This window comes from Malaya genurostris, chromosome 2 (assembly GCF_030247185.1).
Source record: "Malaya genurostris strain Urasoe2022 chromosome 2, Malgen_1.1, whole genome shotgun sequence".
Taxonomy (NCBI): domain Eukaryota; kingdom Metazoa; phylum Arthropoda; class Insecta; order Diptera; family Culicidae; genus Malaya; species Malaya genurostris.
The window spans coordinates 192,609,567-192,633,836 of NC_080571.1; the positions used below are offsets into that span (position 1 = coordinate 192,609,567).

General features: G+C 36.2%; 1 protein-coding gene across 2 annotated transcripts; it reads left to right on the top strand.

Annotated features, from left to right (window-relative positions):
- Positions 1-2,990: 2,990 nt before the first annotated feature.
- Positions 2,991-17,805, top strand: LOC131432951 (synaptic vesicle glycoprotein 2B-like). 2 transcript variants are annotated; one of them, XM_058599604.1, is made up of 9 exons: positions 2,991-3,200; positions 3,261-3,283; positions 8,455-8,882; positions 8,941-9,443; positions 9,513-9,800; positions 9,872-10,083; positions 10,144-10,361; positions 10,421-10,580; positions 16,208-17,805. In XM_058599604.1, the coding sequence occupies exons 3-9, from the start codon at positions 8,474-8,476 to the stop codon at positions 16,383-16,385; spliced, it is 1,968 nt and encodes a 655-aa protein (XP_058455587.1). In that variant the 5' UTR covers positions 2,991-3,200; positions 3,261-3,283; positions 8,455-8,473; the 3' UTR covers positions 16,386-17,805. The 2 variants fall into 2 exon arrangements, with proteins under 2 accessions (XP_058455587.1, XP_058455586.1); XM_058599603.1 differs by lacking the exon at positions 3,261-3,283 and having other exon boundaries at positions 2,991-3,233.
- Positions 17,806-24,270: the final 6,465 nt, after the last annotated feature.

The following is a 24,270-nucleotide window of genomic DNA, read 5'->3' on the forward strand; positions in this document are numbered from 1 at the left end:
CGAATTACATGATGATGAATTTTTAAAATTCAAACCGATATAGAAAATGACAATCCCGAAAAGCTTCAAAGTTGGACTCAGAACTGTTGTAATTTATTCGTCATATGGCCATACGAATCGGTTTGGGTTATGCTGGTTCCTGAGTACCGGCTCTGGAAGTACCTTAAATTACCGTAAACTCTAGAGTGGAACTTACATATCATGGCATGTTTAATCGATTATCACACTTCTAGATTCAAATTCGATCCGATTTGCAGTCTCGACATTACAGAGTAATGAGTGATTAAAATCTCAAGTTGTCGCTTAAAACGAAGGTCATTAAAATAATGTCATGAAAACCTAAACACCGAAGAATATTCATGCAAAAAACACATGCGGATTGATAAAAATAGGTATCATCTCACTGCTAGGTGGATTAAACACGTTTTTATATATAAAAATTAGGTATAGAATTCGCTCAAACTTTAGAAAAAATTTCCGAGGCTGAGAGGACCGAATGTTATATACCAATCGATTCAGCTCGATGAACTTAACAAATGTCCGTGTGTGTGTGCATGTGCATGTGTGTGTGTGTGTGTGTGTGTGTGTGTGTGTGTGTGTGTTGTCAACTAATAGGTCGAGATCTCAGAGATGGCCGGATCGATTTAGATCAAACTAGTCGCAAATGAAAGGTCACCCCGTCACCCAGAACGCTATTGAATGGTTTTGAAATCGGATGTTTACTTTTTGAGTTATACGAAGTTTTATGTCAATTTTTTTAGTTTTTTGACAGTATCTGTCACACTTGACCTTGAAAACAGAATATGTTTCTATACTAAGATTTCACAAGGTAATAGCTATCCAACAAGCCATAGATTGTTAAAATCCATCCATTTTCAACGGAGATATCGACATTTTTATATAAGCGACTTTGCCCCTTATTCCAGCAGTAGGAGTTTTGAGCGCTGTATGACAAAGCAATGCTTGGGAGCAACGTGATACGCGATTTCGTATACTGTTACATACAATTGTTTCTAAGTACCAAAAAGACTGTGTACAGCATCTTTTTTATGACATTTTGCTTCGGACCGATTTGAGCACGGTTCGTTTTTGACACGGTTCGTTTTGGTTGGAATATGGCATATGTAAACCAGATGATTCCATAATTATATTGATTTAAACTACTCACAGCAATAAATTCTGGAAGAACATAACACCCATATATCATACGACTCAGTTCGTCGAGATCAGCAAATGCGTGTGTGACAAATAATTTCACTCAATTTTCTCGGAGATGGCTAAACCGTTTTCTACAAACTCAGATTCATATGAAAAGTAACAGATCGGCTGAAAAGTTCGTATCGTTTCTATGAGAGGGCGCCACTATAATTAAATCCATACCATTTTCAGTTAGTACCAACCTTCAAAAGATACGTGTATAAATTTGACATCTGTCTGATTATTAGTTTGTGAGATATTGCATTTTGAGTGAAGCTACTTTTGTTATTGTGGAAAAAATAGAAAAAAGGAATTTCGTGTGTTGATGAAACACTACTTTTTGAGGAAAAAAAGTGCCGCCGATACCAAAAAATGGCTCGATGAGTGTTATCCAGACTCTGCACCGGGCGAAGCAACAATTCGTATTTGGTTTGCAAAATTTCGTACTGGTCATATGAGCACCGAAGACGATGAACGCAGTAGACGTCCAAAAGAGGCTGTTACCGATGAAAACGTGAAAAAAACCACAAAATGATTTTCAATGACCGTAAAGTGAAGTTGATCGAGATAGCTGACACCCTAAAGATATCAAAGGAACGTGTTGGACATATTATTCACGAATATTTAAATATGAGAAAGCTTTGTGCAAAATGGGTGCCGCGTGAGCTCACAATCGATCAAAAACAACAACGAAAAACCATGCTGAAATTGAACGAATTGGGCTTCGAATTGCTCCCTCATCCACCGTATTCTCCAGATTTGGCCCCCAGTGACTTTTTCCTGTTCTCAGACCTCAAGAGAATGCTCGCTGGTAAAATATTTAGAAGCGATGAAGAGGTAATCGCTGAAACTGAGGCCTATTTTGAGGCAAAGGACAAATCGTACTACAAAAATGGTATTGAAAAGTTGGAAGATCGCTATAATCGCTATATCGCCTCTGATGGCAGTTATGTTAAATAATAAAAACGAATTTTGGCAAAAAAATGTGTGTTTCTATTAAACGATACGAACTTTTCAGCCGAACTGTTAGTATACTCCCAAACAAGGTTCCTGAATTACGTTTGGATCCGACTTCTGATTGCGGAACCACAGGATGATATGTGAAACGAAATTTAAATAATGCAATTCATTTTTCTCGTAGATGGTTGAACCGAACTAAGATTCAAGTGAAATCTAAGAATCATCTAAGATTCAAATGAGAGGTCTTTAAATCCTATAAAACATCTTACTCAAAAAGGCCAAATCGAACTTCAAAACCAAAAATTCAAATTAAAGGACTTAAGGTCCCATACAAAATTGGTAAATTTTATCCGATTCTGGAATTACAGATGATGAGTTTTTAAAATCCATACCGATATATAAGATGCAATTTGTTTGGCTTATTAATGTATGGCCATACGAATCATTTTGTGTTATGCTAGTTCCTGATTACCAGCTCTAGAAATGATGACGAAAAACTAGTATCACTAAAATTAATGTTTCTCAGCCTTACTGGAATTGAATACCTACATTCTCGAAGAAAATATATTATTACGTTTGGAAATATCTCAAAATTTTCTTAAGCGAAACGTATTACAACACTTAACCCTATATGTGTTAGTATGGATAATTTTCAGTATTTCTAGCGCTGCTGCGATGAAGTACTGATGATGGCGAGATCTTCATGATCTCACGATTGCTAAAAACAGTCAATTCAAAAATGTACCTCGATCAGTACTGTTTCGCTGTGGCAATCATTCAAATTGATATTTCATTAACGATGAGCATGCGCACTTTTGATTCGATGAATTTAATCGATATTTTCCTATCAAAATAAGGAATAGAATATTTTTTATCTCAGTTGTTGAATAAATTCCGTTTCATTACAAGATTGTGTAAAACGCGCAGAATAAGATATAGTACCTCTAGTTAATGGAACATGGTGACTGGAAAATCAACGACTTCATAAGAAAACTGACGCGTTTGAGGTTTTGAAAACAACTGTTAGCATTGCATACATCGAAGTAAATCAAAGTTTAATACTGTGGTGTATCCAAGTAAGTAAAATGTTTGATTTTTTGTAGGAATAATCAACTTCACGGCCAGGGTTAGTAAATTGTGTAATAAGAGCTAATGCGTTTCGTATACTCCAACGGCATAAGAATCTTCACATTGAATTAAGTTTTCTTTATCTAGTGAATAATGTCGTAAATCGTAAATCATATCACGATAACCTACGTTATTTTTGGAACTTGGCCTTCATCTCAAACTAAGTATGGTACTAAAAGTAAAGGAGACATAATCTTACCCATTAGCAAGAAAAGTTTTTCTTTGTAAAATAATGTTTAAAAAGTTCATAACAAACCTCGTAAATTAGGAGAATCGACACCACGGTATCTATTACTTTCACTTTTGTACATAAATTAATACAATTGGGAGGGTTTGAAAACTATAGAAAAAGGGATGTTGAGCTGGAATACAGTAATAAATAGTAAACAGTAAACAGTAAACAGTAAACAGTAAACAGTAAACAGTAAACAGTAAACAGTAAACAGTAAACAGTAAACAGTAAACAGTAAACAGTAAACAGTAAACAGTAAACAGTAAACAGTAAACAGTAAACAGTAAACAGTAAACAGTAAACAGTAAACAGTAAACAGTAAACAGTAAACAGTAAACAGTAAACAGTAAACAGTAAACAGTAAACAGTAAACAGTAAACAGTAAACAGTAAACAGTAAACAGTAAACAGTAAACAGTAAACAGTAAACAGTAAACAGTAAACAGTAAACAGTAAACAGTAAACAGTAAACAGTAAACAGTAAACAGTAAACAGTAAACAGTAAACAGTAAACAGTAAACAGTAAACAGTAAACAGTAAACAGTAAGCAGTAAACAGTAAACAGTAAACAGTAAACAGTAAACAGTAAACAGTAAACAGTAAACAGTAAACAGTAAACAGTAAACAGTAAACAGTAAACAGTAAACAGTAAACAGTAAACAGTAAACAGTAAACAGTAAACAGTAAACAGTAAACAGTAAACAGTAAACAGTAAACAGTAAACAGTAAACAGTAAACAGTAAACAGTAAACAGTAAACAGTAAACAGTAAACAGTAAACAGTAAACAGTAAACAGTAAACAGTAAACAGTAAACAGTAAACAGTAAACAGTAAACAGTAAACAGTAAACAGTAAACAGTAAACAGTAAACAGTAAACAGTAAACAGTAAACAGTAAACAGTAAACAGTAAACAGTAAACAGTAAACAGTAAACAGTAAACAGTAAACAGTAAACAGTAAACAGTAAACAGTAAACAGTAAACAGTAAACAGTAAACAGTATTTTTTTTGGAATTAAACGGGAAGGTTTATTTAGGAATAAACTAGCATAACGTTTTCAATTCAACAATTTTGAGCCAAGTGGAGCTTAGTTTTTCTGTTTTTTTCATCGTCGCTCTAAAAGGCGATTTGAGATTTCAAACACACTTCACTATATTGTTCGGGAACCGGAGGTCAGATCAGAACAAAATTCAACAGTAGTTTTCAATTTGAGTTTTAATTTGAGGAATTCGGTAGCAGATGGGGGGCCATAAGACCGGTCAAGTAGTCTCTGAGGAAATAAAGTGAATTCTGTTTTTGAGCACAATTCTCGGTACTTTTGGAACCTTAAACTGGGAATCACGTAACACGGGTTTGCTAGTGGTTCTCTAGTCAGGGTCGGTTATCTCAATGCTGCTTTGGAGGACTAGCAACCGTTACTTACCACGCAACTATTACAAATCACAATCCAAAAGGACTCACAGAACAGACTTGAAGAAGGCTCAACATACACATTTAATTTTATTTATTTATTAAGGAGAATTAGATCACTGAATGGGAGCTGGGAATAGGGATTCGATTTTGCAAGAACAGGAACCGATGGAACTAAACGAACACGAAGAACGAAAGGTTTTTACTATTCTTGCACCTAGGAGATGGCGATTTCCCGAGGGGAGTTGCTTCTGAATAGAATCAGGCACGGTGATACACCATCATCATCATCATCATCATCATCAACTATTAGTGAGTGGATGCCAGAACAAACCAGACCTCACCGGGATCAAACCTCCAAAACGTCCGTTTCCGCCAACTGTACACGATATCAAAAAGGGGCTCGCTGGCCACCAGCACCACTTGCGGTCGACTGGTTGAATAGGCACCTTGGCTGGAAGCTGGTTTGGATATGGCCTAACACTTAGATGGTTTCTTCGGGAACTGTCGGTATTTTTCGAGGTTCAGTTGAACACCGACTCTCTCAAATCGGATTGGTAATACAGTTTTCTTCCTTGAACTCCGTCGAAGCTTTGCAGAGCACGTGAAATAATTACTTACTTGTTCGTGGTAATGTTCGACTCGTCGAAAATGCGACAATCCGCTTCTGCAAGTTTAGACCACCTTCCCTTTTCAATCTTCCAAGCAACCTTCTCTGCTCCACTCGCTCTATCGGACACAGTGGTGTTGCGGTGCTGAAATGGTGAAATGCGCACAAACGACCGTTGATGGGATGTGAGAGCTGGGATTCTATGATGTTTTTGGGATAACTGATTAGTAACATATAGGAAGGAGAATATCGAGTTCATAATTCAAACATAAATGCTATTATTACGAAATTACATTTTCAATTATTACTTGAAAAGAAGCCCAGAATATTTTTTGTGTTTGTTCGTTAAAATTGTGACCGGTTTATCAACGGTAACTACTAGTAGAGCTGAGATCGGTTCTTTTGGACAGAAACTAACATAACCCTCAATTTGCATCAATGTTGAGCCATATTTTAAAGAGTTTTGCCCAAACAAGGACCCGGAGGACCGAGTGTCATATGTACAATTCAAATCATGGTGCATTTCACAGCGACAGTTACCAGAAAAACTTTGAATGCAAGAATCGGATGGAAACATTTATTTCGTAAGAACCGGTTGTTTATGTCCAATTTTTTGCAATCAAAATTGTTTAGTCCGCTTCTTGCCATAATAATGTTTTTAACTATTTCTACGTTTTGCCTTCAGCTGATCAATGCGTCAGCAGTTTATGTTGAACAGCTAACATCACCTAACGGTTCAACATAAATCGCTGAACAGACGTAAAGTTAATGCTATTTGCATATACACTTATTGTACCGTAGCGATATGTCTTTAGTTACTAACGTGCCGAAAATCAGGTGATGAAGGTTGAATATGCTTGCGATTATTCTATATCATAAAAAATGATCAAATGGAATTGAAACAAAAGCTACGTTTGGAGAAAAAGCGATTCGTACGCTGATAAACCAATTCCATTCGAATGAATGCACCAGTCATTTCTCAATTATTTAGTGGAGTAAAAGAGATCAGGGTCAGTTCATCGAGAGCCATTTCGCCGAATGTCATTTCGTCGAAAGGGTTATTTCGCCGAATGTCATTTCACCAAATGTCATTTCGCCGAATTCTTCAATGGTCTTCATATCGTGATTGTAATTGAATGGAAATATAGGCAAATGAAAAATTATGATTTTTACCTTCGTTTTGTTGAACTACAATCGTACTTCTGAAATAATACAAAAAGACTTAAATCATTTATTTCTTTTCTTTTTTTATTTTATTTCTTTTCATAATCTTCAGAACGAAATTTCCAAAAAAACTTGTTGACTTTATTAGAGTGTGCACTAGGTAATTGTTTGTGGAATTTCCCCATAAACATAAAAACAAATAGATAATTTTGATGAATAACCAAAATTTGCAGTTTCCCAATTTATTATGTGAAGTAAACGAAATAATCCTTTCGGCGAAATGACCTTTTCGGTGAAATAACCCCTTCGGTAAAATAACCTCTTCAGCGATTTTCCGAGGGGAGTTGACCCATTCGACGAAATGTCCATGTCATATCAGTTTCAACGAGCGATTCCAAGAGAAAGTATTACCGCAGGGTACATTACCACCTTACCATCAAGAAACTAGATAGAAGTTCATTAAAAAAATCAAATGTTTTATTCACTTAACATGGACATGGACACTTAAAAAATAATTTATAACATATTTTTCTCGCGGTTTAATTAATAGAGGTGTAAAAAATAAAGGTCAGGTCTGGTGCTTCGATTACTTCAATATCCAGGGTAGGTGACTCAGTATCAAGCCAGTAGGGTCGTAACACCAGCCATGCAATGGTTCTGTACACTCTGAATCGGCTACGAAGTCTGTTGAAACAGAAGGTCAAATTCCACTACAGGAAGGTAATACCTAGGCTTTGCTTTTATTAACTTTATGTCTGTTCAGAGGTTAATGTCGAACCGTTAGGTGGCGTTAGCAGTTAAACATAAACTGATGATGCACTTATGAGTGCATTGATTGACTTGAAAATTTGACAAAGAAAATAATATGATTTTATCGAAAGTGTTTGACCCTACGCGCTTTCCAGAAAAATGAATTGTTTCCTTCGATTTTATAGACAATAAACTTTAAATGTGTTTTTCTCGAAAGCAAGTTTTGAAAGTCCGTGTCCATCGTCATTCGGAAACTACTTCATCAATTTTTTTTCAACATGTAAAATACCAGACCCCAACGATTTTCTTTTTCGTTTTTTTGTCACTTTGGGGTGGTTTTACATCTACAAAATGGTAGATTTATTCGTGAAAAATAGCATTTTTGACTTTGAACAATCACCAAAAATTCAAGAGATTAAAAAGAAAATCAAATAAATAGTTGGGATCTAGAAAAACATCTGCTTTAACTATACTGCTTTGATTTGTTGACTTCTGATAAGCCTATCTTGTGATACAGTGGACACCCGGAATCATGATTTCTAGCATCCTCAAAAATACTTACGGAATGTTGCAGGAATGATACTTTGTATAATGCAAAACCTCTGAATTTATGTTGTTGAACGATAACTCTAGAAAAATTCGCAAAAAGAGCGTTTTTTCAACCGTTAGACCCTAAACCTTCACCCCCTTAATAAAAGGTACATAGAAGTTTACACAATTACACAAGTTATGCTCGAGTGATAGCCAAATGAAAATCACACGAGAAACAAGTAAAACTCAATCGTCATGACGGAAAATACGTTTAGTAGAAATAGATAGACATAAAAACACAACATATATTATATAGCATGGCGTAGCAAATTCCGTTTAACACAGATTTTCGTCTTCACTATTCAAGTAATCATAGAAATTCCGTTATGAATAAATTTTAAATATTCTTATTGTTCAATTGGATGAAATAAAGCAAATGATATGATATATTTAACCAAAAAAAATGTTTTTTAGATGAATTTGTGTGAACACAATGTCAGACGATTCGGAAGAAGCTTGTCTGGTTAGACCTAGATCTCCATCAGCAACAGGTGTACCAGCAGGAACAATGCAATACACACATGGAATATCCAGTTCTCAGCTGCAAGCTCATAACAACGCTAGTAACCACCACTCAACTCACAGCCAGGGATCGAATTCGACGGCACGCGGGTCCCACTCGGAATCTGGTGAATTGATAGACTACAATGACGATACTATTCTAAGCCAATTCCACGCTGATGCTATAAAACAGGCTGGCTTTGGAAAATTTCAACTTATTGCTTCCATCATCACTGGGCTTGGTTTATCTGGACATGCCATCCAAATATATGCAGTATTCTATATAATACCATCAGCGGAGGTGGAGTATTGCATTCTTGACAATGAGAAAAATTGGCTCGGTAGTAGTAGTAATAAGTAAGCTATATTGAGATTTTGAAGAGTAACATTTCGTTTTAGGCTCTATCACTTTGTTGGGCATGGCTTTAGGAGCACTTTTGTGGGGAGGGTTAGCTGGACGTGCTGGACGAAGAAAATCACTATTGAGTTGTCTAGTAGTATGTGGCGTTTTCTCCGTTATTGCTGCTTTCATGCCTACTTACGGTCCGTTCATGATGGCTCGGTTTTGTGCAGCCGCCGGTATTGGTGGAGCTTTACCAACTGCATCGGTTTACCTGTGCGAGTTAACCCCTGCCAATTTCAGAGCACGTATATTAGGTTTGCTAGGAGCGTTCGGCGTCACTGGCGGTTTATTAGCAGGGGCCATTGCAACGATAACTGTTCCAGCAACCGGACAAAAAGTTATTCTGGAAAATAAGGAACACTTCAGCGCTTGGCATCGGTACTTGTTACTCAGTACGTTGCCGACATTTGCTTCTATTCTAGGACTTTTTTGGTTACCAGAATCACCTCGTTATTTGCTAGAAAATTCCAGAGAGGTTGAAGCATTAACAATTTACCAGGTACAACAGACAGTGAAGTTAAATTTTTACACCAATAAAATACATGATTGACCTAAATGCTCATTTCAGAAAATTTACCAGAACAATCGAACTCGTGGCGGATACTCATTGACAGAATTAGAACTACCTGGAACACGAACTCATCGCAGTTTGCCAACATCAGTATTGCAGGAAATGGCAACAAGCGTAGCTCTGTTTTTTGGAAGCTTCTTTCAGTTATTCAACATGTTATATTTAAAACGAACGATACTTCTCTTTACCGCATGGGTAGCAACAATTTTAGTTTATCATGGACTGACCATTTATATTGCCGAATATTCCAAAAGCATAGAATCGGAAAACTATTACAGGAATACGGTATGGATCACTAATCCACAATCTCTAAATGAAGAAATACTTTCCTAGTTATAACTACCATTTTGTTTTAGATTAACAAAGATAACATGGTCTATGAAAATACCGACTTCAATAAATCCATCGAAAACATTGTCTATTCAAATTGTCGTTTCGTCAATTGTACCTTCCGCAGAATGTTTATCAGCCATGTAGCCTTCAATAACTGCAGTTTTCAGAGCACTGAGTTTACCAACGTCAAGACTAGTCGTACACAATTCAAATTCAGCATACTTGAAGATGTAGGGTAAGAGAAATTTTACTGTAATAAACTTGTTTACAGACTTTAAAAACGTTTGTACAATAGATTGATAGACACGGATTTAACTGAACGCCACTTCGTTGATTGTGTGATGAACAACATAACAACACTCCGTTTGTTATCAACGTGTGACAGGGATTTCGAGTTTAACATTTATCTCGACTCCTTGTGGAAATCTCATTTTGGTGCGTTGTTACCCGGCATCGTGTTCATGTTAATGGTTGGCGAAGGATCACACCGATTTGGTCGAAGTAGAGCAGCAAGTATGTGTCGTTGAATAGTTTCAGAATGATTAGTTCAGTAATATTTCATTTTATTTTAGCACTGTGTTTTGGTTTCTCCATTTGCTTGACAATCACTGTTGCACTTCTCTACCACGATTTACAAGTGATATGGACAGCTGGGTCAGCACAAGCTTTGATGTTAGCTGGTATTGCGGCGCTGACATTGTTGGCTATTGAAAGTTATGCCACATCATTGAGGTAAGTGCAAACTGATTCGGGGTCTTATACACCAAGCTATTCTGCTAAATGCGAGATTCAAACGTGCTGAAAGAAGTGAAAATGTATTTCTAGCGATGGGATACGATATGTATATGGCTTGGCAAACAATATGATTTCAATAGACAATATAGTGCACGAAACAATCAACTTCCGGAACCCGTACTAGATAGCCCGCTGTCCAGAGATCAGTCATATCATTAAATTTTTTTTACCCTTCCAAATTTAAGATATATAACCACTGTGAAAACCGACTTTTAAAACGACGCCCGGAAGGCCGAGTGTCGTGTACCATTCGAATAAATTCGTCAAGGTCGCAAAATGTTTGCATATGCTTGTGTGTGTAGTAACTTTTAAAAATACGAGTCGGTGTTGAAGAGTCATTCGCGCCGCACATGTATAGCTCTTGGCTCCTGGAAATTTTTTCTGGCTACCTACACTCTAAGAAAATTTCGCAGAATTCGGTAATATTTTACCGAATTTTCAACAGCAGAACGTTCGGTAATCAGTTCGGTAATTAAATTGATTACCGATCGTTCGGTAATTGCTGAACTGTCAAACAACAATCGTAAACTGTAAACCAAATGGATCTAACTGATTGATCGGTAATTTTTTGTTTGTTTGTTTTCCTTCGGTTAAAATTCTGGATTTTCGGATTTAAAAAAAAACAACAAAAATTTACAAAAACGAATGAACAAAATTCCAACCTTTTGTTGCTATAGTTTTATTCCACGATCATGCACAATACGTTGAGTTCACCAGAAATTACCCTCGAACGATTTGTGTAGACAGCAAGTGGATAGGTGATTTATTATTTTCTGCCTATAAGTAAACAAAAGGCTTTTAGTGGTTCTAATGTTTTAAAAACTTTAGCACCTGTACCTCAATCCATTCGAAGAACTCTTCAAGATTTTTTTCGTTTGGTTAATAAAAAGGCACGGAAAATTTTAATAACTGTTTGACAGTAACTTTCACGACAATCAGTTTTCACAGAAGTTCGGTTATTGGAAGATAATTTTACCATACAAACAGTATGGTTTATACCGTACTCGGCGACTATTTAGATTTACCGTATGAATTGTATATCTATTTAAAAAATTCTGTAATGAAAATTTACGTAAAACTGATGGTCCGGTAAAAAATTGCATAATTATCGTACAATAAAACTCATGTACCGAGATATCGGTCATTTCTATAGATTACCGAAATTTCTCGTCAAAACTATGACCGAATAAAGGAATTAAATCTTAGTGTGTAGAGTTTCATTGATTCATTGATTCATTCAGTCCTTTTCTGAATCGCTAACAGTCTTTTTAAAGACTAACAATTAGTCAGCCTTTCTCAAGGCTATACAAAGAGTGATATTCTAATACAATCAGTCTTTTTCAAGACTAAGAAATTAATCAGCCTTTTTTAAGGCTAGCTATTCAAAGAACTGTTCTTCGAACTAATCAGTCTTTATTAAGACTACCACAAAATCAGTCTTTATCAAAACTTTTTCAAACTAGGAGTCTAATCGAAGACTAATTTAATTTCAAATTTCATTCATTTCTAAAATGCCTGCGTCCAATCGGAAAGGCAACAAGCCTAAGGCTAAAAATAATTCAATACGGAATAAATCACAATCCGTTTTCAGAATTTGTCTAATAACATTCACGATCCCTTAGAAGCTGAATGAAAAAATAAAAGACAACGGACTGACATCCCTTCCGTTGATTCTATGCAGTCTAACAATATTTACGAGATTCTTCCTGAACCCGATTGTAGCGACATAGAAGAAAATTTTTCAAAAATTCCCAAAATGGACGCTTGTCGTTCTGGGAAGAAACTATGCCTCCAGTGACGGTGATGATTTCCGATTTCAAAGCTTTCCGTACTGAGCTTTCTACTTTTCTCCCGGAAGTAAAAGTCTCATTTCAATTCGGAAGAAGAGAGGAATGCATGGAGTCTTGGTTGATGGATTGGAAGATTATGAACGTCTTACCCGATAATTGTCCGAGAAACTTCATAAATTTTATTCATATGATACAAAATCAGACTGACCCTGCAAGGCTGTCTTGGAAGGCTTATCAAATGATCAAGGTACTGATGAAATTAAAAATGAACTAAAAGAAGGGGATGCATCATTGCTGTTGGTGACTGTCACAGGTGTACTGGTATTGCTTGAGGTTGGTGTGAAGGAAACACCGTTGTCCTTTGGTGTAATTGTCTCCTTGTCCAGTTTATCACATGGCTTACCGTGGTGAACAGCTTTTTGGCAATATTGACATGTCGCCATGTGATTGTCATAGGTAACAAGTGATTTACACGGAATTCTTACATCCTGACCGAAAGTCACATAAGAATGTATAGGCCTCTTCAAGAGCATGCGTAACAAACGAACGCCATTTAGAATACCGGGAAAAAGCTCTTTCATTTTTCTTTTTCAATAGAGAGAATCCGTATTGGGTTGGGACATCGTTTTGCGAATATAAGAATCAGTGACGCTTGAGGGAAGATCATGCACACACACTTCTATAGAATTATCTTCCATATATACTGGTATGTTGTACTTGATGTTTTCATGCCCCACATTGTGCTCATTGTTATTATCTTTAGCGAATTAAATTGCATCCAACTCTTTATGAAACTGGATATATACAACGTTATTTGTCTTATTACATTGAAGTTAATGCACACGTTAAATATCAAAATGCATTTGCTCTTTAAGCAAACCTTCAAGTTCTCGTACCGAAAGTCGAATATTGCACTGCCTGAAGTCAACAATAGTTGTATTCTTTCGTAGCGGCGGTAGCTTTTGTTCGTTTGGGTCACTCATTTCGAGATCGTTCTATTGTTCATGACACAATACTGTACTTGGTTTCTTCCGTCCCCAACGTAAGCGGTTTTGTTTTATCAACTGACTTGGATGAGATGTGAAAGCGAACTAACCCTTTAACTTTTGTTTTATAAATATTAAAAATAGGTATAGAAAGATTTTGATAAAATAGTCACAAATGAAAGGTCTCCCCGTCACCCTGAAAGCTATCGAATGGTTTTGAGATCAGATGTTTACTCTTTGAGTTTCACGAAGTTTTAAGTCAAAATTTTCAGTTCTTTGACAATATCTGTCACAATTAACTTTGAAATGAGAATATATCCTTTGACTTAGATTCCGAACAGCAATAGTTATCCAACAAGCCACAGATCGATATTTTTGTGTAAGCGACTTTTCGCATCATTACAGCAGTAGGAGCTTTACTCGCTTGATGATAAAGCGATGTTTCGGGACAAAGTGAAACACGATATTTAATATTGTTTTATGCAAATTTTTCTAAGCACCTAAAAGACTATGCACCCTTTTTCATGACGTTTCGATTTTAGCACGGTTGGTTTTTGGCAACATAATCGGGCATGACATAGGTATTAGAAAGATGACACTATTTTCAAATTCAAAACAATTTCATATTTATATTGAAATTGAACACAACTTTTTACGCCATTCGAATAATTTCGTCGAGATAAGCAAATTTGTGTGTGAAAAATAATGGAGAGTCGCCCGCGGAAATTGAACACAACTTTTTACGCCATTCGAATAATTTCGTCGAGATAAGCAAATTTGTGTGTGAAAAATAATGGAGAGTCGCCCGCGTCTAGGTTCAAAAACGAAAACGGTATAAGATGGCTACACTGATTTTCGAAAATTTCGAATCTAATGAAATGGTGAACAATCCATTAGGCGAATTTAGCTTATTACAACGATTTCCGAATCTCGTTTCCGAAAGTATCGGTAATAGAGAGGCTAAAAGAAGGTCAAAACGAATTTAATGAACGAAAATTCAAAATCGAAATATACTCCCATACAAAATTGGTGAATTTTATCCAATTTCGGTTTCCAATTTTGAAATTACAGGGTGATGAGTTTTTAAAATTCAAACTGTCATAGAAGATGACGATACCAAAAAATCTTCAAAATTGCACTTACGAACTATTATGAGTTATGCTGGTCTCTGAATACCGTTTCTGGAAGTACAATAAATAATGACAAAAGCTTTAAAGAGGAACTCACTTCTACATTTCATCCGACCCTGTCAGCTTGTAGCGATCTCAATCTTCTGTTCAGCAACGCCATCGCACGGCTTTCGTCTCATTCAACATGTCATGTCAATTGTATGGGTGCGCAGTGCTGCTATTTTGGCGCGTACGAATTTGACATTTCTCTCCCCTACTTCTATGTACGTGATTCGATGCGGACTCGCCTGAGGGCGCCTTGGTCACAAAAAAGGATGTTGCCAAAGATTTGTTCGGGAAATGTGAGAGCTGGATATCTTGTTAATATGATGCCTTTGATTTCATGGAATGCTTAATCGATTGTCACATGCTTACATTAATGAGAATAATTTTAAGGTTTCATGGAATTCACTTACTTTTCTCAATGATGGTTTGACCGATTTTCACAAATTTGGATTTAAATGAAGGAACCTAAGTGCAATCGGCAATTTTTAAAATGAGTGAAATTATTCAAGAAAGAAGTTCCATTAAATTTTGTGTGCGGAATCAACTTTCTGGTGCCGAAACGTTCAGAATGTTGCAAAAAGCCTTCAGTGATAATTGTAACATATGTCGCGGAGCAAGTGTTTTTGATTGGTACAAGTTCTTCAAAGAGGACCGAGGGCTCGTTGACGACGAACCACGTCCAGGACGGCCATCAACTGATGATGAACACGTCATTAAAATCAAGGAATTGGTGCTCGAGAATCGACAATTAACAGTCAGAGACCTTACTGGGATCGTTGAAATATCGGAAGGATCATTTTGAAAAATCAATTGGGCCTAAGAAAAGTGAAAGCATGATAGGTTCCACTCAATCACTCAATTTTTTGCATTGATTCTTCGTAATTTTTTCGTCAAAATTCAAACAATATCTTTCCGTAACCATCGTATCCACCTGATGACTTCTGGCTATTCAGCAAACTCAAACGACCGCTGCGGGGAAACCGTTCTGAGTCAATTGCAGACATCAAACGTGAATCGCTACGCACATTGAAGGAATTTTCTAAAAAATGACTGTTTTTAAGATTGGAAAAAACGTTGGAACAAGTGTATTGGAACCACGAGGGGATTACTATGAATCGTACGAAATAGATTTGGAAGAATGATTAAATAATTTTGAAATTATGATCACAGTAGTATGAATTTCGCCGAATGGGCCACTTCTCCGCCAATGGCATTCCCATTTCGCCGAATCCTGAAATCGTCTTAAAATCGTAATTAGAATTGATTGAAAATAAAGACAAATGAAAGATTGATTCTTGTACTCTTGAAAAAAGATTGAGAACCTCAGAACAGAGTTCCCAAGCAAACTTGTTGACTATAAGCTACTAAGCATCAAAGCAATTGCATAGGTGTATCTACCAGGCAAATTAATGAGATATTTTTCGGTTATCAAGCAAAAATGAAAAAATATTTAATGTAGTATACCTGAATAATACTATTTCACTATTTGCCGTTAGTCATAAGAATGTTATTTTCATGAAATATGATCAATCTTTCAAAGCTAAATTCGGCAAACAAATATTTTTCATTGATTTGATTTTTCATAAGTCTTTTCGATACAATCCTTTTTTCAGATGCACAGCCGTGGGGTTCTTTGTGTGTGGTGGCCATATCGGGGCTTTGATAGGTGCTCCAATGTATGCTGCATTTCCGGTGACCTCTTCAAAAGTAGCAGCTATTACATCGACAATGTTTCTTAGCGTTCCTATATCGTCAGCAATCATTCTGAAGGACCCTTGCCTTTTACTATAAGGAGATTAGGAACAATCTGCATGCATATGCATGCAATTTTAAATTCATCATAAGAACAGATGCTTTATCATAAGGCTTGTAATAGAACATGTTAGGAATAGTTTTCAAAGCGGTAAAGTGATATTTTTGTTGTTATTTTGTTGTGATTTTTAATTCCAAATGAATCAAGGGGCGAATGACCCTAAGGAAAAAAAACCTCTAATATCATAAACAAAAAATATTAATGTTGTTTATTTGCATATTACAGAATTCATATTTTTTGTTTATTTCTGTAATGTACATCGATATCATTATATTCTCCTTATATTGGTGGTAGCAAAAACAGTTTGGATTATTTGTCATTGAATATACTGCAATCAAATTTACTATGACACCAATTCGATTAAATAACCAGAAATTAATCACCATAGAGAAATACATGAAGCAGTATGTCGGGTTATTATGAATGAGCAGTTTTAATACGAATAAGATGTTTTTTATTGTAGAAAAGGCAACACATTAAATTTTTTGCACAGCGCTCATAAATTTAAAACTGAAGCATAAAGTTAAAATGAAACAGTTAAGATGGTCAATCATCATGTCAGATATTATTTTTCTTCAAGGCTGAAGCTTAAGCAAAAATATTTTTACAGTACCTTGCAGTAGAATTAGATGTACTCTGTATTATGATATTTTGAAGAGTGTTCAATAAGTTCTGGTGTATAGTTTTCGCCATCTTTTCCAAAAAGACGAAACATATTCATAATCATGCATGTCACTTTATCACATATCTCAAATTGAATCATTCCAAATTTCAATCATAGTTTTGGAGTAATAGACATAACATAGTCATCAACTATACAAAATTCCCCCTCATTATGGTTAGTGATGAAATTCTTCAAGCGAATGCGTATTTGATACGTAATATATTTCAATTATTTCATATATAAGAAGCGCGCAAACAATATAGTTATTGCAAACCTATGAGATAAGCAATTACCGATATCAGAAATACTTATACAGACAAGATAGAGCATCTTATCACAGAGTCATGATTCGCTGAAACAGTATATTCAACTAATTTATGGCGAAAATAGACCATCCTGCTTAAACGATTTTCGTTCTACACACTAGTTATCAGAATAAAGATTAATTAATTTCAAACAAACATGGTCAGTATTCAGCTTAGATTCAGATGACCCTTATTGGGGATTTATTGTTTCATTTAGTGACAGCTATGACTACACGTATCAATCGTTGGATAGGCAGTATAATTGTGTTGCAAGCTAATGTCATATTTTGAACTATTAAACTGTTAGGATCAATAAAAATATGATGATAGAAAATGTGTGATTGCCCAACTGTAAATCGTAAGAGAATACAATATGATGAAGAATTATTTTTGAATTAATTTTAAGCATTAGTAATATTATTTTTTAAGAATAAAGCATCATTACAAAAAAAGTGTCTGTAATATTTTTTTCTGGGTTATTTAAAGGGAAACTAATTATTGATGGAAGAATTTAAATATATAAAATAAAAATCTGTTTCAATCTACCTAGTGGTGTAATGGAGCCTTTCTTATATTTCTCATACCATCATCAATATTACTGTGGAATTCTAGAAAAAACTGTTCATTGTATAAAAACAGCAAAGTAAGTAGTTTAACAAAATCTACAAATCTTCGTTAAAAAAGAAAAAGGCAGGTGGGTAATGTCAGAGACATAACTGGATGTCGTGAATACGAAAAAACTGACACTCTCCCATCACTTTTCCGAATATCAGTTAGTTGATTGATTGTATGAATTGTGCAAGCTTTCTCTTTTTTCACTAAAAGAGTTTGAAGCGAACAACATTAAAGTACAGGTTAGTTACATTAAACAGCTACTATTCTACAACTATATATTCCAAACATGAAACAATTCCTTTTTAGTTTGCTGTAGTTTATTTTTATTGAAGCTATGAAGTGCGAAGATATCAGATTCTTCTCGAAATTTCAGTACGAGACAATTGCAATGGCCTGGTCTGAAATGACGATCTTCGGTATGAAAGAGTTATTTTAATACTAATAATTAATGATAATAGTAATAATAAGAATAATAATAATAATAATAATAATAATAATAATACAGATTAATCTGTATATATATATATATATATATATATATATATATATATATATATATATATATATATATATATATATATATATATATATATATATATATATATATATATATATATATATATATATATATATATATATATATATATAGATATATATATATATATATATATATATATATATATATATATATATATATATATATATATATATATATATATATATATATATATATATATATATATATATATATATATATATATATATATATATATATATATATATATATATATATATATATATACATCATCACTTTCGCTTTCGCATTGCCGTTCGTAATTGAATGTGTTAGTGACGGTACAAATTATTTTAATTTCCATTTTGATGAATCTTTTGGTAGGAAATATTGAGATCTGAGATGGTTCTCGTGTGTGTCTTGTTTCGGTAACAGTTGCTCGAAAAATGACAGGAAAGCGACACAATTCAACTAGTTCTTTAGGATGATCTTTAGCACTTTAAAGTGCTTTGAATGGGCCTCGCTGGACTTTTTGGCTGCTTTTCTATCGGTTTTCGGTGTCATCGTGCTGACAGTGTCTCGTGCGTTCAGAGTAGCTGCTTTAACTTAAGTGATGCTATTTCTCACATCACATTTCATTTTATACCTGCTACTGGCAGCGGTGTACTTACAGCCCCTTTGCTAAAATTCCTTTCCTGTTCACAGAACGGGAAACAGTGAGACGACAGGTCCTCGATGTTGCTCTCGTGTGTTTTGTTTCGGGAACAGTTCCTTAGCAAATGGTAGGAAATTTTTTTTTTTGCATAAATATCTGTTTATTAATCTTATTTTTGTGTATTACATCAACATTTTACAGTACAAGTGTTTTGACCCTTTGGCCTTTCATCTTTGTTGTTCATACGATTCGTTATTAATATTAGGTGTTTTAGTTACTCTTGTTTTACATACTAATGTTTAATCATAATATTTATTTCAATTATTTTTAAAATGTCTACCTACTTATAACTATCCCTAACCTAATACGTACAAATTTTGAATTATTTGTATTTCAGAGATTGAGCACCTCTCTTCAAATTTCGTGCAGTATTGTTCGAATTTTTGTTCTAGTATATCCAGTGAGGCCATCTCATGTAATTCACTAGTCCTTGTCCAAGGGGGTAGATTTAGAATCATCTTGAGGATCTTACTTTGAATGCGCTGAAGCCTAAGTTTGTGTGTTCGTGCACAGCCCCGCCAAACAGGGACTGCGTATTCAATTGCGGGGTAGATGATTTGTTTATAGACAGCCATCTGATTCTTCAGGCACAGTTTAGATGTTCTACAAATCAGCGGATACAGAGACCTAATGAGTATACTGCATTTTTGAACGATTTTGTCAACATGAGACCTGTATATCAGATGTCTGTCAAAGGTGAGTCCTAGATAGATAACTTCGTCGGACCATTGGATGACCTCATCGCCGAATCGTATTCTGCATTCGTCTGATGGAACAAGTTTTGGAGATCTTGAATGTGGAAACAAGATGACCTGAGTTTTTGCTGTATTGATCACAATTTTCCAGCTTGTAAAATATTCCGTTAAAGCGTCCAGACCTGTCTGTAGTTTATTCTTCAGAGCATTAATGACACGACCTTTGTAAAGAATGGCAGTATCATCAGCAAATTGTGACAGAACACCACCACCTGGAAGAGGTGGGATGTCTGATGTGAAAATGTTGTATAGAATGGGACCTAGGATACTTCCCTGGGGTACACCAGCAGGAATAGTAAATCTTTCTGAAAGTGCATTATTCAGAGAAACCTGGAATGCTCTATCTGCAAGATAATTTTTGATAATTTTAAAAAGATACATGGGAAAATTATACCGATGCAGTTTAAACACCAGGCCATCGTGCCACACATTATCGAATGCCTTTTCAATATCCAATATTGCCATGGCAGTCGTTTTGGACACTGATTTGTTTTGCTGGATGACGTTATAAACCCTTGTGAGTTGGTGGATGGTGGATCTTCCTTTCCGGAACCCAAACTGTTCTTCCAGAAATATATCCTGTTCATCTGCGAAAGCAAGAATTCGCCTTTGTATTGACTTTTCAAACAGCTTGGATAGGGCAGAGAGTAAGCTGATGGGCCGATAGCTCTTGGAAAAGGAAGGATCTTACCCCGGTTTCAAAACTGGGATAACTTTAGCTAACTTCCACATTGAAGGGAAGTAACCAGCACCTGTTAAAAATTTTAGCTAAGAAGACAAATGAGCGAATACTCAAATGTTTCAGCTCAATGTTGAATGTGTTGTCAAAACCTAGGGCCTTCATATTTTTGGATTTTTTCACAAAAGCCATCAGCTCATTCGCAGTGACTCTACTTTCCTCTGGAACCAAGCTGTCTGATTGGTCAACCTCAGCTACGCTATCTGTAACGGCTCTTTCATGTGGACTAACAATGTTAAATCCTAAATTGTGAGAGCACACAAACTGCTGGCCTAGCGCATTTGCCTTCTCTACTGGTGTGATTAAAGGTATTCCTTCAGCTGCGTCCTGGGGTGACATCAGAGGAGGAATAGGCTTCGATTTTTTCTTAAGCACCTTCGTTAAGGACCAGAAGGGCTTTGACTGTGGCAGAATTTCTCGAAGCTTTTGCTGGAAGTTCCTGTTGCGAAGCTCAGATATCCTTTCCTGGATTATCCTAGTTAAGTTGTTATAAGTAGTCTTCCTATCTAGGATGCCAGTTCGTTGATACTGCCTCCGGTAAATATTCCGAAGTCGGATGAGTTTCTTGGTGACACTGTCGATTTGAAGAGAGGAACTCGGCATATGTTGTACTGGAACCGTACTATCACGAGCGACTGTGATTGAATGCTGGAAGGAAGATAGGGCTGCATCGATTTCCATCGGGGAATCAAGTGGCAAATCGATATTAATAAGTTGGTCGGCGATATGTTGAAATTGGACCCAATCGGTGCGATAATAGTTCCTCCGAGGTTGAATAGCCACTGTTTCTGGTGAAGATCCCAACGTCAATATTACTGGAAAGTGGTCAGAAGAGAGCTCGTAGAAGACAACCGGAGAGCTGTCTATGGCGATGTTGCTGATGAATATATCCAAAATGGAATGAACTCCCGATCTGGAAAGTCGCGTTGGTTGATCCGGAGCGAGGATGTTGTACTGTCCAGCTTCGTAATCTTCGGCTAGTACGAATCCGTTTCGATTCTGTCTTCTGTTTCCCCACAGCTAATGCCGTGCGTTCAGGTCCCCAGCAATGATGAATTTGATCTGTCGTCGAGTGAGCATAGCCAGATCTCGCTTCAATGATGCACACGTACCATCTCGAAGATTGGTTTGTTTGGGGCAGTACGCTGCAATGATGATGATGGGTCTCATCGTCGTTGTAATCTCAATTCCGATGGCTTCTATGAGTTGAAATATAAAGGCTGACAGAAGCCTGTGCTGAATGGAGCGTTTAATGGCAATGGTAACTCCCCCTCCTCTGGTAGTTGCCCTGTCGAGCCTGTGAATCCTGTAATTGGAAATAAAAATAGAAATTTCAGGTTTAAGATGAGTTTCAGTTAAAATAGCAATATCGGCATTCTTCTCTTGAAGAAAGTCGGACAATTCAGCAGTTTTGCTCCTGAGTGAGCAAGCATTCCAATTTACTATAACCAACTCATTATATTGCATATTCGATGACGAATTTGCCTAAGGCGTTGATTTGATCTAACCGCGTTCTGCAGTTTCGTAGTTTTGTTGTCATTGTTTCAAAAATGACGATCAGTTGTTCAGCAGAGAATAAGTCACCAGTCATCCTTTGCTTGTGGTTGATTATTGCCCCATCCAGGAGGGATTTTTGAGGAAGATTCTTTTTGTTATCCAGCGGCTGAATCTTTCGGATTGCTGCGAGGAAGTGGCGGCAAATTCGGAATATCCCTCTTCGGTGGGAGCCGTGGGAAATTAACTTCATCCTTCTGTGGAACATTCTTGGGCGTTGATTGTTTGCGGGACGCCTGTTGTCGAATTTTTGTGAACTCAGCACGTTTGGGACACGATTTGCTAGTAGATGGATGGTCGCCATCACAGTTCACACATTTTACAGCGATGTCATCTAGTAAGCAATCGTTGGTATTGTGTGATTCGGCACATTTCCCGCACCGACTTTTCATGTGGCAATTCCTCGCTCCATGGCCGTAGTTCAAACAGTTCGTGCACTGTGTGACATCCCGATGTACCGGTTTATACTTTTGCCATTCGATGATTATGTGAAATAACGATTTAATCGTTTTCAGTTGACTCATGGTGATGGAGCCCTTCTCCAGATGAATCAGGAACAGTTGATCTCTAAACTTTTTGTCCGTATTATGTCGCTTCATTTTAAACACCATCAAAGGCTTGATTCCAGCCTCCGACAGTGCCTGCTTTAGTTCGGCTTCCATCATGTCGGGTAGTCCTCGAAGTACAACCTTCATAGGTTTGTTGGCGGCAATATCGTGTGTGAAGTATTCCGCTTTTGTCTGCTTCAGATAGCATTCCACTCCTTTGTAGTGGTTCAAAGCCGGAACAGTTATTTTGTAGCCTTCAGTACATAAACGGATTGTTGCCTGTAGTCCTTTGCTGATCAGTGTGTTGAAATCCGAGCGGAGAGTTGGTGGGAAGCCCTTCAGGTAGAAAGGCGGCATTTTTTCCTTCTTCTGCAGTTCCTCTTCGACATCAACTGGCAGATCAGCATATTGGTTTTTACTCAGCAAACGGTCGTTTACCTGTATATCACTTGGCTTCAGACGCTTAGCATCCTTTGGATCCTTCTCGGATCTATGGCGGTTTTTACCCATAGCTTTTTACCCATAAAACAAAATCGAAATTAGTCGTAGTAGGTTATTCGTCTATCCACATCGAGTGTTAGATGACGAATGGTAGGAAATTTTTTTTTTTTTTTTGCATAAATATCTGTTTATTAATCTTATTTTTGTGTATTACATCAACATTTTACAGTACAAGTGTTTTGACCCTTTGGCCTTTCATCTTTGTTGTTCATACGATTCGTTATTAATATTAGGTGTTTTAGTTACTCTTGTTTTACATACTAATGTTTAATCATAATATTTATTTTAATTATTTATAAAATGTCTACCTACTTATAACTATCCCTAACCTAATACGTACAAATTTTGAATTATTTGTATTTCAGAGATTGAGCACCTCTCTTCAAATTTCGTGCAGTATTGTTCGAATTTTTGTTCTAGTATATCCAGTGAGGCAATCTCATGTACTTCACTAGTCCTTGTCCAAGGGGGTAGATTTAGAATCATCTTTAAGATCTTACTTTGAATGCGTTGAAGCCTAAGTTTGTGTGTTCGTGCACAACCCCGCCAAACAGGGACTGCGTATTCAATTGCGGGGTAGATGATTTGTTTATAGACAGCCATCTGATTCTTCAGGCATAGTTTAGATGTTCTACAAATGAGCGGATACAGAGACCTAATGAGTATGCTGCATTTTTGAACGATTTTGTCAACATGTGATCTGAATATCAGATGTCTGTCAAAGGTGAGTCCTAGATAGATAACTTCATCGGACCATTGAATGACCTCATCACCGAATCGTATTCTGCATTCGTCTGATGGAACAAGTTTTGGAGATCTTGAATGTGGAAACAAGATGACCTGAGTTTTTGCTGCATTGATCACAATTTTCCAGCTTGTAAAATATTCCGTTAAAGCGTCCAGACCTGTCTGTAGTTTATTTTTCAGAGCATTAATGACACGACCTTTGTAAA

Excerpts from the sequence above, each read along its gene's own strand:
- LOC131432951 (XM_058599603.1), top strand. The coding sequence starts at position 8,474 with ATGTCAGACGATTCGGAAGAAGCTTGTCTGGTTAGACCTAGATCTCCA. Across the intron at positions 8,883-8,940 it reads CAATGAGAAAAATTGGCTCG|GCTCTATCACTTTGTTGGGC; the intron begins GTAGTAGTAGTA and ends ATTTCGTTTTAG. Across the intron at positions 9,801-9,871 it reads AAAACTATTACAGGAATACG|ATTAACAAAGATAACATGGT; the intron begins GTATGGATCACT and ends ATTTTGTTTTAG.